At 45.3% G+C, this 15,242-nt stretch overlaps 1 protein-coding gene across 2 annotated transcripts in view; it reads left to right on the forward strand.

The window, feature by feature from the left end:
* Positions 1 to 8,477: 8,477 nt before the first annotated feature.
* SHC4 (SHC adaptor protein 4) overlaps positions 8,478 to 15,242 on the forward strand; it is a 130,034-nt gene continuing 123,269 nt past the window's right edge. Inside the window, exon 1 of one of the 2 annotated variants that reach the window (XM_047864011.1) lies at positions 8,478 to 9,359. In XM_047864011.1, coding sequence (XP_047719967.1) covers positions 8,775 to 9,359 — 585 coding nt within the window. In that variant the 5' untranslated portion in view covers positions 8,478 to 8,774. The remainder of the gene's footprint in view (positions 9,360 to 15,242) is intronic. The other variant, XR_007153271.1, reaches the window with a different exon arrangement.

Genomic DNA, 15,242 nt, shown 5'->3' on the forward strand with positions numbered 1-15,242 from the left:
TCTGTGCTGACAGCTCGGAGCCTGAAGCCCACTTTGGATTCTGTGTCTCCATCTGTCTCTGCCCCTCCCCCACTCTCACTCTGTCTTTGCCTCTCTGAAAAATAAATAAAGATTTTTTAAAAATCTTAAAAAAAAAAAAAAGAGAGAAGCTTGAAAGAAAAAAAGAGTTATTGGTCTTAAGCAATTTCTAGATCCAGTTGAGAAAATTCCATTAGGTGTCAAGGTGTGGCAGTAATCCGTTGTGGCTGTGGTTCTGTCCCCTGAGCTCGTGGCTGTCTTCTGTATCAGCCTTCCTTTTTCACAAAGGCTAGCATGTATTTGTGGCCGAGCAGTTTTATCAGCCCATTTTCTGCATATAGAATTTTGTCGGTTTGACAGGGGTTTTGTCTATTTCAGTTCGAGGCCGCGGTGTTCTGTTGGTATGACATTCTCAAGGAACCTGTGGGTCTCCCGTGTGCGTTATGGGGATTTACTCCATTAGACAAGAGGCTTATTCATAGACCTTTCCAAGATAATCTCATCTCTATTTTTGGCTTCTATTGATATGGCTGAGAGAACACACCTTAAGCTCTCTAGTTTGATTGGAGGTATTATGAGTGTGACTTTATACTCTGACCTTTTGATCTCTCTGAGGTGTCACGCTTTTGGCATTTTTCTATAGAGCACACATTTCTGACTGAATTTTTTAAGTTTTAGCATTTTTTGCCATCCAGATAGTCTGAGGGTTTTCCAAACCTACCAAATCCTGGGGATTTTTTGTTTAACATTTTTTTCCTTCAATTTATTACTTTCCTCTCTGATTTTACTAACAGCAGCAAGAAGAAACTAGGCCTCACTTTTAACACTTGGCTTACAAATCCCTTCTGCTAAGTGTTCAGTTTTATTTTTTACAATTCTGCTTTTCATACAACTGCAGGGCACAATTCCATTAAATTTTCTGTCACGGTTTAACAAGGATTCTCTTTCCTCCAGCATCCAATAACGTGTCTTTCAGTTTGTTCTGTGACCTTATCCACAGTACCTGCAATGTCCATATTTCTACTAAGAGTCCACTCAGAGAAATGTAGGCTTTTTTTTTTATTATGCCTCTTAAAATTTGTCCAGCCACTCCCCTGTCGCCCTGTCTCTAAGCCACTCCACATTCTGTATTTGTCACAGCAGCACCCTACCCCTGATGTCAAAATCCACATTCATCTTCTTTTTTAAAAAAAATTTTTAATGTTTATTTATTTTTGAGAGAGAGAGAGAGAGAGAGAGACAGTATGAGGGGGGAGGGGAAGAGAGGGAAGGAGTCACAGAATCCGTAGCAGGCTCCAGGCTCTGAGCTATCAGCACAGAGCTCTATGCAGGGCTCGAACCAACAAGCTGTGAGATCATGACCTGAGCCGAAGTTGGACACTTAACCAACTGAGCCACCCAGATGCCCCTCCATATTCATTTTCTATTGCTGCCATAACAAATTACCACCAACTTAGCTTACACGATAGACAATAGATATTTATTATTTATTAAACTCTGTATGTTAGAGCAAAAGTCTCCAGCAGGCTAAAATAAAAGTGTTGGCAGGACTGCATGAGGCTTTAGGGAACCAATGTTTCTCCCTCCCTCCCTTTCTCTCTCTCTCTTTCTTTCTTTATTTCTTTTATTCATTAATTCTTTCCTCTTTCCCTCCCTTCCTTCCTGCCTTCCTTCCTTCCTTCCTTCCTTCCTCCCTCCCTCCCTCCGTCCCTCCCTGTACTTTTAACCTATAATCCATGGAAGGGGTTATTGGAACCTCCAATCTATAGTCAGTCTTCAGAAGCCCAGGTAAAAACCTGGCATCTGGAGTGGAAGGCAGTCTTGGAGAGGGCAATCTTAACCTGTGGGATCTGATGCTATCTTCAGATAGTGTTGGAGTTGAGCTGAATTGTAGGACACCCAGCTGGTGTCACCAAGAATTACTTGGCGGTGTGGGGGAAACTCCCTGCTCCACACACAAACATTGGAATTTGGTGACCAGAACCACCTTTTACATCTGCAGAGTTTCTTTTGCCATGTTCCCAGTATTAGGTCATGGATATCTTTGGGAGGCTTTTAGTCTGCCCTACCATACTGTCAGCATCCAGATTCAAATCCAAGTTGGGCTGGCTTATTGTGTTTGGACTTTTCTTTCTTTCTTTCTTTCTTTCTTTCTTTCTTTCTTTCTTTTTTTAAGTTTATTTATTTATTTTGAGAGAGAGAGAGAGTGTGTGCACACAAGCAGGGGAAGGGTAAAGAGAAGGAGAGACAGAATCCCAAACAGGCTCCGTACCACAAGCACAAAACCTGATGTGGGGCTCAAACTCATGAACTGTGAGATCATGACCTGACCCAAGATCAAGAGTTGGACTTGTAACTGAGTGAGCCACCTAGGTGCTCCAGCATTTGGACTTTTTCTACCAGACTCCATGGTGTCCTCTCATAACTTCCCAGAGGCCTTGCTCATCTTGCACCTCTGGTCTTGCCATTTTTGTTGTATCAGATGTTATTACTTTGGCTGTAAGTAACAGGTAACACTTAACCAAGAGCTAGCTGCTTGAGCTGCTTAAACCGGTAAATGTTTATTTTTCTCACATAACAACATATTTAAAGATGGTTTCTGGTCGTGTCTCTGTGATTCAATGATGCCAAGGCCATAGGCTTGATAATTTGTTTGGCCTTTCCTTTATGGTTGCAATGTGGCTGCCACAGCTTCAGATATCACATTCGCATTGAAGACAGGAAGATGTGGGAAAAGAAGGGTAAGCTTCAGTTTTATCTGCCCCTCTTATAAGGAAGACAGATTTTTTTCCAGAAGAGCCATGAGACTTTCATTATGTCTCATAGACCAGACTGTGTCATATGCCTCCATCCCTGCAGCTGCAAGGAAGCCTGAGAAAGTGGTTATTTAGCCTTTCCTTGTAGAGGTGGGCAAAGGAAATGAGAACTGGAAGTGAAGTTTGGATTAGCCAGCTCACAATGCCAGAATTTCAATCTGACCAAGACCCTGTCTTTGCCTTTTTCTTATGCCAGTCCACAATTAGAATTGGAATCCTGTTCCTGAGTCAGCCACCTCCTGATGACTATGCTCTGACCACCTGTCCCACAACCCACTCACTCCTCCTTGTAAGATATCCCTGACCCATTAACCACTGAGACTGCCGTGTGCAGTGGCCTGGATGTACTGCCTGTCACCACCTGCTGCTGGCCTTGGAAGCATCTGACCTCCTTTCACAGGCCTAGAGACTCCCCCAGGCCCACTGGGTATGGAGGCAAGCTTCTATTCTGACCGCACCTGCTTTTATGTGGGCATTTTTAAGCTGTGTGTGTGTGTGTGTGTGTGTGTGTGTGTGTGCGTGTGCATGTGCATGTGTGTGCAAGTATGCATAGGTGCAGAAAAAAGGGGGGGAAATAGGCCACATTGACCAAGGACATTTTTATCCTATGCTAGCTTTAACTTCTGTCAAAGTAGAAGGTCATCTGAGAATATAACCATGGCAGAGATACTACTATCTATCCAATCTCCTCTCCTGCCTCAGTAACAGACCATGATTTTATATGCATCAGACAAAAGACTTCTTCATTCTCGGATGAAGATTTCCTTTTCTCTTACAGCTAGGGACAGCCATGTGACTAAATTCTGGCTAATGTGATAAAAGTGGCAACATTGTATTGGGCTTTCAGGATGTTTCTTTAAAGTGAGTGGGTATGTCCTTCTTTGTCCTGTCAACCATTTTGCTACCCAGAGTGCAGATGAAATGGCTGGAGCACCGTCAGCCATTTTGGACAATGAGAAGGAGAGATCTACAATTGACCTTTGAACAACATGGATTTGAACTGCATAAGTCCACTTATATGCAGATTTTTGCCCCAACAAATATAGTACAGTACTATAAATCTATTTTTTCTTCCTTACGATTTTCTCGATAACATTTTTTTCTCTAGCTTATTTTATTGTAAGAATATAGTATATAATGCATATAAATACAAAATATATATTAATTGACTGTTTATGTTATCAGTAAGGCTTGCAGTCAACAGTAGGATATTAGTAGTTAAGTTTTGGGAGAGTCAAAAGTTACACACAGAGTTTTGACTGCATAGGGGATCAGCATCCCTAACCCCTGTGTTGTTCAAGGGTCACCTGTACTTTAAGGGTGGCCAAGAGCTGACCCTATCCCTGGATTTGCAACCTCCAGGAAAATAATTTTTTTGTTTAAATCACTGTTCTTTTGGATTTTTGTGGACCCTGAATAACTCACCTGTGTATCATCTGCATGATGTCTAACACTTTACATAGCATTTCCAGGTACATTATCTCATTTTCAACAGATAGGAAAATACCTGTTTTCCTGTGCTATTTTTGGCAGGCCCTGGGTTGAGAAGAGCCAGTAAGGGCCAATAACAATCCTCAGAGAGCTGTTTACTTGCCAAGGCTGAAGACTGTAGGAAAACTGAAAGATTTGGTTCAGAAGGCAAAAGGAAGATGTTGCTTTAGGAGTTGATAATAACTCTCAGAGGAACGGACCTGCCTCCATTTTTGTGCAGCAGGGCCCTGACTCTGAGACTCAACCCTTCCTCTTACCACTTCACTTACCCATTCTTAAACTGGTCGTTGCCAAGAACTTTATGTAAATACTGTCTTGTTTCTTTTTTCCCTGAAATAGAGCTTCAGCAGTGTTTTCATTACTCACTGATGGGCAGTTGAACTCATCCTCAGTGCAAGTTCTTTTGGGGTATGTCTGCTTTGTGTTAGACATGGTGCTGGTGGCGGAGTAAGAGTCCTTGTGCCACAGAGTACTCAAATGTCACCTTCTCTACTTGGTTCCAGAGTAGCAATTGGCCTGTTGTCCCCCAGAGTTGTTTCTCTTTTGTTCTGTCCCCACTTCTCTGCACTCTCCAGCGCACCCTGCCTCCACCCCAAATCTCACATGGGGCTATCTTCAAGGGCTGGCCAGGCATTTTTGCCCTGGCCCCCTTCTTTCCCACTCCTCTAAGAAATCCTAGCAGGACCTGGCAAATCCTATCATGGTCCAGCCTGACCGAACTCTTCCTTGAACCTGCCTGTTCCATCCAAGAAACCCAGGTTGGGCAGGCTGTCCCTAAAGAAGCCAGAACATTGATTCACAGCAGACAACTTTGGAGAGGGTGGGGAGATGTCTCTAAGCAAAGGAGGCATATGTAGTGGTCTAAGCAGAATCCTGTTTTCCAAAGGCAATGATGAGAGGGGTTAAGGTACCCTGATGATTTAATGACAGGAATGGTTTTTCTTATCTATTATTCATATTTTTACTCCTGGCAATCCTGTGAGTTGTTTAGGGTGACTTTTATAGATATGATCTCCAAGGAGGAGAAGGGAGCAAAAACTAACATTTAGTGAGCACCAACCCTCAGTTAGTTTCTTGTACACACTGGCTGGTATCACAGTGGGAGAGAGCGTGTGGTTGAAGTGAGTCAGGGCTCAGTTCTACACTAGATCTGCTGTGTAGGCTCACTGGCTGTGAGGCTTGGACCAGCCAGCAAACCAGAGTGGCTTACCTTCACTGCCTCTTCTGCAACGTGGAGATGATGGGCCTTGGACGTAGACTTGAGCTCTCCAGACTACAGTGGCTACCAATATCGGCTCTGCAGTCAGAGCTGATGGAAGGATCCGTCATCATTGTTCCATAGCCAGGAAACCTTGGCCACCTCACTAAACTTACTCTGAGTCTCGTTTCCACTTCTGTAAAGTGGGGATGAAAACAGTCCCAGCCTCCAGAAGTTGTTACAATGATTGAATGAGAATGCAGGTAAACTGTCTTTTGTTCCATAAATAGTAGCTCTGATTTTAATTATTTTCATCATTACTAATTGAAGAGGGTATTCTAATGTTCTGGGAAGAAAGAAACCGTCCACCTTGCCTACCCTCCTACCTGGAATGGAGATGCACTCAGTTAATGAGCCTTCTCTTGAACTGAAGGGGCAGCTTTTCAACGTTTCTCCGGACTCAGAGATGCCTGGCTGTGTTGACTGGCCTCTGAGGCTGTTCCCACTCCCAGGTTTTAGATCTGGTTTCTTTCACCCTCATAAAGGGCCCTGGCAGGGCCGCCTAGGACAGCAAGGGTCTCCAGGGTCCCCAGGGACAGAGAAGCAGCCCGTGGTAGCCATGGCCACTTTCTTATCTTACCTAGGCCCACCTGATCCACCCTGCCCCTCAACTCTCCTAACACTCAGTCCTCCTGAGGAGTGTGGGCTGATGTGAGCCCTTGGAGTCTGGCCAGCACAGTGCCTATCTCGGTGAGCTGGTTGCCCTGAACACTCCGTCCTCCAGTCATGAAGACCTCAGCAAGGACTCCCATTAATCAGGGGGGCTCTGTTGTTCCTTCTTTCTCCAGGCCCACACAATTGTTAGGAAATTGTTTCCTTGAATGGTGTTGGCTTCTCAGCATCTCCTACTCTGTGCTCAGTTTTCAATTGTCTACAATGGTGTAGACTCTGTGTAGACACAGGGGATGAGAGGACCAGCTTCAGGGTCAGGTGGCCCTGGTTCAAATGGCCCTTCTTTACACTGACTGGCAGGTACTCAGTGAGGCAGACACTGTACCAAGTGCTTCATGGGGATTAGTGTTATCTCACAAACCCTCATAACATTCCCAGTAGATAGCTGCTTTTAACAGAGGAGGGCATTCAGGCACAGAGAGGTAAAGTACCTTTCTCAAGGCTGCATAGCATGGGGGTCTGTGACAGCAAGGAAGCAATCATGTCTGGGAGGGGAAAAAGGAGAAGGGGAAGGAAGAAAAAGAAGAAGGCTACTTCACACATTGCCCAGAGCTTGTCTCCTCAGCCCCTGGGCATGCAAGGTCCAACTGACTTAGCCACTGTCTGAATTTTGCCAGAAGAATGTGTGGGCATAGGGAGAAGAGGTCAGCAAGGATTGAAGGGGAGGTTGATGAAGATGCAAAAAGGCCTTCCCAAGGAAAAACACATCTTAACAGTTTTGGCAGACAGGACGTGAAGAGGTGCATTGTTTACCTGGGAGGAGCAGGAAGCCAGCAAGGATGGCTTTCGGTGGATCATGAGCAACCATTTAATTCAGAACCTGTGTTTAGATCCCAAGGGAGCTCAGGCCACCAAAGTCATGAATACACATGAGCCTAATGCAGCCTTGGGGACAGTAAGACAATGAAGGTGACATCCCTGATTTCCATGGTTGCCAGTTTGTTTTAATTTTTAAATTAATGAACAATTTCAGATGTAAGAGATTTGGCCTACAGAGACACGTAACCTTCCGCATAGATTTTCTTGTCCCTTGTGCTATGTGATTTCCACATCTTCCCCCATGTTTCAGCAGTTTCCTCTTCTCTATTCCTAAAAGAACCTGCATTTCCCTTTCCTGACTCCCTTCCTGCCTTCCTGTGTGCTAAGCCTTTGCAGTTGTCATCATGTCTTCAGAATGCATTTGATAGGTACAGGAAGTTGCACCAGACGGGAGATGGAACCAGCAATCAATAAAAAAAGAACTGTGTTTCTAAGAAAAATGCATCACGGCTTCCCACCGGAGTTGTGTACCATATGTCCTAATATCCGTGGAACAATGGATCTAAATTTTAGCTCTTCTGCTTGGCTTTCCCCGCCATCTCAACAAAAAAGAAATTAGTCCCTTTTAACCTGCGGCTACCCAGCTTTCTGAGGATTCCTAGTAGCGATTGCCTTTCCTTTTAACCCTTTCATCAGATGTCACAAAATAAAATCTCTCCTTACAGCTTTATTTCTCCTGGCTACTAGTTTAGTATATTTATGGTGCATGAGTCATCAAGCTGCCGCCTGATTGGATAAAACCCAAGCACCCCTGAGACCATCAGTCAATTACAGCTATTCTCAGCTTCATTCACAGATTTATTAGCTTGCACACACAGAGCGAAATTCATTCAGCAAAGTTCATTCATAAAAATTTCAACACTCTGCATCATCCTGCACATCTCAGCCTTCTGCTGCCGACGGGCTCCTAAAAGAAGCTCCTGAGAACAGTCCAGGAGGGAGGGAGGCTCTGAGCTAGGGTGGGCAGGCTGGGAGGGGATCTGAGGAACACGGAGGGATTGCAAGTCCAAGAAATAATGCGGAGCAGTGCCCGTCGCTAGTACTTCTGGCTTGTGGCCCGGACGGGATGCAAGACAAGATCTTCCAAGAGAGGGCAGCCGTCAGAATCAACGAACTCAGGCTGAAGGGCTTTGGCTCACATACACGTTTTCTTTTTTAAATGAACAATCACTGGAACAAATAAAGGGTTAATAGGCCAGTCATTGCCCCGCCCTGTGGGAGCCGGAGGGAGCAGGTTTGAAAGTTCCTGTGTGCAGAAGGGAAGGCTGGGGGTGGGGGGCGCTGAATATTTCTGCAAGGCTCCTGCACGGCTCGCTGACGATGCGGCGGGACGGGCTGGCCCGTGTTCGGCCCGGTTCGGTGCCTGAGAGTTGGCCGTGAGCGATCCCCGCCGCCGCGAGCCCGGTCCAGGCTTTCCCAGCAAGGAATCCAAGGCGAGAACACCGAATGCTGCCGCTGGGGCCAGGGAGGGACTGAAATCAACTGGGGAGGCGTTATCTGACCCCCACCGGCCCCCCCCCTCCCCCGGGCTGTCACCCAGAAGGGCCTGGGAGCCGAGGTGGGCGAGGGCGAGAGCAGAGTTGGAGAGGTGGCTGCCGCCAGTGGCACGGGGCGTTGAGGCATTTGCTTTCCGTGCCGTTTATCTAGCAGACGACGAGGCGATTTATGCAACAGTATCCTGTTTCAGCACTGCCAAGGCTATGCGAAAACGCGGTCAGGACAGCCTGGCAGGACTTGTGCTGTATGTAGGACTCTTCGGGCACCCCGGGATGCTGCACAGGGCCAAGTACAGCCGTTTTCGGAATGAGTCCATCACGTCCTTGGACGAAAGCAGCCCCGGAGGCTCAGTGGGGAGCAAGGGCTCGGCGCCTCCTCCCTACCCCACCCTGGCACCTCACCTGCCGGCTGAAGATGCCACCTTGGCGTCCCAGGAGAGCCCCACCCCATTGTGCACCTTGATCCCTCGCATGGCCAGCGTGAAGTTGGCCAACCCAGCCACCTTGCTGAGTCTGAAAAACTTTTGCTTGGGTACCAAAGAGGTGCCCCGGCTGAAGCTCCAGGAAAGCCAGGACCCGGCACCCAGCAGCCCAGCTTCCCCTGAAACCAGTCCAAATAGGGCTGGCTCTGCACCTCTGCCGCAACCAGACCTGCTGGGGCACAGGGCAGCTGCCTTAACTCCCGATGCCTGCCCCCTTCCTGGCCCTGGGGAGCCAACCCCAGGGAGCAGGCAGGACAGGCACTTTCTGCAGCACCTGTTGGGGATGGGCATGAACTACTATGTGAGGGTAAGTCTATCTCCCTCTCTATCCCCCTTCTAGGAACTCCTGGGGAAAGGGCATCTTCCCTGAGTTACGCAAGGGGCTGCACACCCTGGCTGGGGTCTAGGTTTGGACAAGACATTGTGTAACTGGACCGAGGAGAAGAAGGGACCTGGGCTTACAGGTTTCCCTAGGAATATCTGACTTGTATTGAAGTCAGATAACTTTTGGTTCAAGGATATGAACTCGTGCTAATTTGTAGGTAGTTTCTGGGGGTAGGGATAATTTCTGATAGAGACAGGGAGATGGCACCTTCTTGTCCCTACTGGGCATAGCATCTGCCCAAGAAGAGTCAAGAATTTCAAGTCTGTTTAGTGACTGAGACCTGCTAGGCTCTATCGGCCATTGTATTTCAGTAGGGATTTTTGTGCTAGAGGAATGCATGATGCGTAAGGGACTTGAATTATTTTTATAAATGTAATTCAGCATTTAACAGGCACCTCTCAAAACATGGCTGGATTTCTATGCTTGTGCTAGGAGCCAGTCTTAGGTCTTTGGTGCCGCCCCTTTTTGTCTTTATTGCCTACACTGCGGCAAGTGGGCCTTGTCCATGAGCTGTGTGCAAAACCAGGGTCCTCCCTGGTCTCATATTTGCCCGGGCTCCTTCCAGATGTGGGTAAAAGAAGAGTAGAAGATTTGGTTCCTGCTCTTCAGGAGTCCACATTTCAGTCTAGGAGACCAACAAATGCATGTGAAATAATAAGAGAATAATGCTCACAATAGATACCTAGTGTACGGATGCTGAAGGAATACAGAGAAAGGGAAAGGTTGTTGTGGCCTGGGATTCACTCACAAGGGAGACCTTCAGGAGGTGTGTCTTGGAAGAGATATCAGGTCTGGATCGGCAGAAGGGAGGAGATTCCTGGCGGGGCGAGAACGTGAGCAGTCTAAAAGGCAGGTGCAGGTGTCACTGTGGTGGCTGCAGCAGAGGATCATATAACCTGGCGTTCATGGAGGTGGGGAATACTGGAGGCTGGTGGGTGACACAGAGTGGCTGACACATAGGTGGTGCTCAAACAAATGTGAGTTGAATAAAGACAAATATAGATGGTGGGTAGCTTGGGGAAGAGCGCGCAGTTGACTGAAGCTCTTAAATGTCAAAGGAGGAGTTTGTAAATACTGCGATGGGTAAACAAGAACCGTCGTTCGGTTTGTAGGCAAACTGTGACTTGATGCAAGTGTTTCCAAAAGGATCGATCTGAATTTATTTGAGATTGATGGAAGCAGGGAAAAAATAGAGATTGGGAGGTCAGTCTGAAAGATACTCTGAGAGTTCAGGCGTGAAGGGATGGGGACATGGATTAAGGTGGAGGTGTGAACAAGGAGATGAGGCCAGAGCCTCTGTGGGAAGCCTCCACAGTCTTGGGTGATTGATCAGATCATTTCACCTCATAATAAAAATAGTAGAATAGTGAACATTTATTGAAGAGTGGGTAGATTGGTGAGTTTGTTATTGTTGTTTATGAAGGTTACAGGTGATTATTGAGGAAAGGTTCTGAGGAGTGAAAAATAACTCCAAATTTAAGCCTCAGAATAGGATTAGTGATGTCATTGATAGAAACAGAGTGAGCTGGGAAGGGGGGGGGGGTCATGCTAACTTCGCTTTTGACATATTATGTTTAAAGTAATGACATCTAAGTGGTATTAATTTGTAGGTAAGCAGTCATATAAGACTGACACTCAGGTGGGAAGCCTGATCTGAAGGTATAAATTTGAGAGATAGCCCGATAACTATCATAAATGAACAATTAAGGTCTCAAGGAAGGCCAGATGGTGAATGCTGAAAGGGTTACAGAGAGAGCAGGCTTGAGACAGCATTGGCAAATGGATAAATAAAACCTCTAAGGAAGATAAATTTATGGGACACTCAGTTCTTGCCCTCCCCCTTAGTGACATGGCTCATAATGGACTTCATGTATCTACTAAAAATTCATGTGCACCTTCTCATTTGTCAACCTAAGTGTCTGCCAGGTTCTAGTGGGAAAACGAGAAACTCCAAACCCGTGTTCTCTGCACCTGCCTTCCCATCACCTAGACCTCCTCTACCCTCTTCCTTGCCTTTCCTTCCCTCTTATACTGCCTTCCACTCCCCACACCTACACACCTGTACAATTTTTAATGTGAAAAGAGTTGCTGTGTGATCGCCACCTTCCCTAGGGAGTGTTTCCACTGCATTTTAGATTTTTAATGAGGACATCATCTGTCTTTTCATGGTGATGATAACTGACCCGAGGGAACACACTGACCCCCCTGACCCAAATGACCCACATGGAAGAGCCTACTTTATTAATTTTTATAGAATCCCAACTTTGAAAGATGGTAGGGACTCAGAAGTTATCATGTTCAATGACTCTATAGGGAAACTAAAGTCCAGAGAAGTGATTTTTTTAAGGCCACACAGGTGAATCAAAAGGAGAGTTAAACTCAAGTCCCCTGTGTGCCATTCTTTGCTCTTTTCAACATAGGTTTCCATCCTGGGTGAGATCCTGTTCCTCAGCATTCTTTTAGATGTGAACCAATTTAAAAAAATGAAATACCAACATATTAATTTACAGTTAAAAATTATCATACCAAGTGCACCTGAATTGTGATCCTTGTACTCCCATCTGTAGGAAGATGCACATAGGAAGATGTAAATCAAAAGTTGCTTAGTGATGATGGAATCAGAACAGGGAAGTGAGAGAGAGATTTTTGATGGCTAGTGGACTTAGAGGCAACTTTTGTAGGCAAAAGGTAGCCACGTATTCAACTTCCTCATCCATATCATGTGACTGCTCGTCCCCCTGCCCAAACTTTTTTTTTTATTCATTCACTTGTTTATTCAACAAGTATGTATTGTGAACCAACTATGTGATAGGAACTGTTGAGGGCCCTGGGGATATATGAATGAATAAAAGAGACCAGGTCAGAGCCCCCATGGAACTCACATTCTAGTGAATGGAGATGGGCCTGATTGAATAAATAAGTAAATTTAATATGTCATGTGTAATAAGTGCTAGGGAGAGCGATAAAACAGGGAAAGGAAGAAGACAGTTGCTTGTGTAGAAATGGAAGGTATTGCATTCCTTTTGAGGGAAAATGTCAGAGTTACAGCTACTCTTTGTTTTGTTTTCTGGCATCTTTTATCTTTACAATAGGAACTGTATTTGCCTTCTACTCTAAGTTAGGTTTGACTTTGAGTTAAATATCTTTCCTTAGAAAATTGACTCTTTTTGGTCTTATGATATAGAATCAGTTATGCAGCTGAAAACATTTTATGAATTCTGAGCACCTATGTTTGAGTAACTTTCACTTAAGTTTAGACCTTGAACCCCCTGAAGATCTCTCAAGGAAAGTAGGCCAGCAAACCATTCTTTGAGATATATCACACCAGAAATGGGACAACCAGACCCCAGTCTGAGCAAAGCAGTGAGGTGAGTACAAGTTTGTTAAATGGTACCAAATAGTGACTTTGTTCTCACCATATGATTAAGGCTCATTTCTTTATGAGATATTCCCAAGTCACTTTATCCATCACTGAACATTCACTTGGAGGTCCCCCAGTTGCCCAGCACAGTCTGTGAGGATGGAAAATATACAACATGACTCATCTCTAAAATGAGAGGATTGGTCTGTAGGTCACCCAGGCACTATTTGCTGACTCCAGGGCTCCCTTCTTCATAGGGGAGGTATTTAAAACCTTAGTTCCCTTGCCCATTCCCAACCCCCAAATTACTTATAATTTTGTTGAAAGCCTAAATAAAACAGAGGCAAAGACACCAACCATGCCGGAGCCACCACAGGCCAGTCCAATAGTTCTGACCATAGCTTTCCAAGAGAGGCTCCATCTCCAAATGACAACACCGAGCCCTCAGAGGTACATTCTCTACCCCACACTTTCCAACCTAAGTGAACATAAGAGAGGGTTCAAACCATGGTTTGTCTCACTCCAGGCCTCTTCCCCTTCCCACCCTCTCACTGCACCTCAGAGCAAGACAGGCACACCTGGAAGTTTGTGGAAAGGAGTGTCATAGAAAAAGGACCACACTGGGCAGGACAGCTTTACTATAGGGCCAACCTGTAGACCTTGCCTGGTTGCATTTATTTGCATGATTTCAGTCTCCTCACTTCAACCCATCTTACCCCAACAACTTCCCTATGGCTGCTGTGACAAGTATCACAAACTAGGTGGCTTACACAGCAGAAATTTATTCTCTGGCAATTCTGGAGGCTAGAAGTCTGAAATAAAGGTATTGGCAGGGTCATGCTCTCTTTGAAGGGTCTAGTAGAGGATCCTTCCTTTATTTTTACAGCTTCTGGTGGTGGCCGCCATCCTTGGCATTTCTTGGCTTTGAGAAGCATCACTCCAATCTCTGCCTTGTCTTCACAAGGCTTCCTTGCCTCTGTGACCATATCCAAATTTCCCTCTTCTTATAAAGATACCAGTCATTGGATTCGAGCCCATGCTAATCCAGTATAACCTCATCTTAACTTGATTATATTAACTTCCAAATAAGGTCACATTCATAGATTCTGGGGGTTAAGACTTCAACTTATTTTTGAGGGAGATGTAACTCAAACCATAACAGTCCCCAAGTACATGTATTGCAATGGATTTGCCCCTATAAGTGTTCTTGGGTATTGGGTTCATCAGCTGTGCATGCAAATATGAATTCATTGTTGAGGAATTTTCTTTACTTCCTTTGTAAAGCTCACAGCATATTCTTATCATCCATCCTCCTTTGTCCAATGTTATGGCTTATTACTGAGCCAATAGACTGGTATTGTCTATTGTCTAGACTACATGTAGTCCATGGTACCACAATGCCCCAATATCTTTCACACAGAAGGGCACAGGTATAGGAGTTACGAGATCTGCATTAATGGCTGTGGTGCTAACCAGCTGCGTGACCTTAGGTGAGTCATTTCACCTCTACGGGCCTCATTGCCTCATATTTAAAATAAGAGTTTTGAACAAAATGCTGCCTAAGATCCTGAGACTGCAGGTCTCCTTTCCCAATTGGTCTGAAATCTCCTTCTATTAGGATCTTTTTTGCTTAGAAAATGGATTCAGGACAGTTTCCTAAAGGAAATAAATTTTAACACCTTTGTGTTAATAGAGAGAAGAAATGTTCTTAGCACCCTCTTACTAACACTAAGCTGGCTTCACCAATATAGCAGAAAAGGGTGTCCTGGGCACAGGTGCTCTGTTCTAGAGAGCAGTGTGAAGGGGTCATGTCATGGAAAAGCATCCAAGTGTAGGATTCCAGGGAAGAGTGGGCAGGCCAGGTCAGGCGGCAGGCCAGAGTGAATGGTGGTGACTAGGATCATTGCTCACATGGTATAGTCAGTCAGGCCAGGCCAGGGTTTCATGTCCAACCTGAGGACTATAGGAACAGCAAGAGTTAACCCTTCTCGATATTCTCTGGACACAAGTGCTAAGAGAAAAAGGCCCTACCAGACACATAGAGAGTCTAGTAATCCTAACCTTGAAAGAGGGAGATTTATAACTCTGGGAAACCCCTGAAGAGATAGTCCCATGGTTTATGCAAAATAAAGTCAGACCTGATTGGTATGGGTCTGGCCCCCATAGGTTAACAGAGATGGCTTTCTGCCTCTGCTCATTTCTGTTTTGTCTAAGTTATTGGTGATTGAAAGGGAGGCAATACAGGCAGGAGGAAATACTTCCATCTAAAACTGACAATTTTTCATTGAGGGTGTTATATATTTCCTTCCTTCCCTTGAGGGTGTTATGTTTCTTTCTTGGAGTGAATGTAAAAGTAGATTCTGTTAGAATTTAGAAAAATCCTGGTAGATTTGACCTGTTGTTCCTGTTATTCCTTTTAAACCCTCACATATCCTTTGATCTGT

The sequence above is a fragment of the Prionailurus viverrinus genome, chromosome B3 (assembly GCF_022837055.1).
Source record: "Prionailurus viverrinus isolate Anna chromosome B3, UM_Priviv_1.0, whole genome shotgun sequence".
NCBI classification, from domain to species: Eukaryota; Metazoa; Chordata; class Mammalia; order Carnivora; family Felidae; genus Prionailurus; species Prionailurus viverrinus.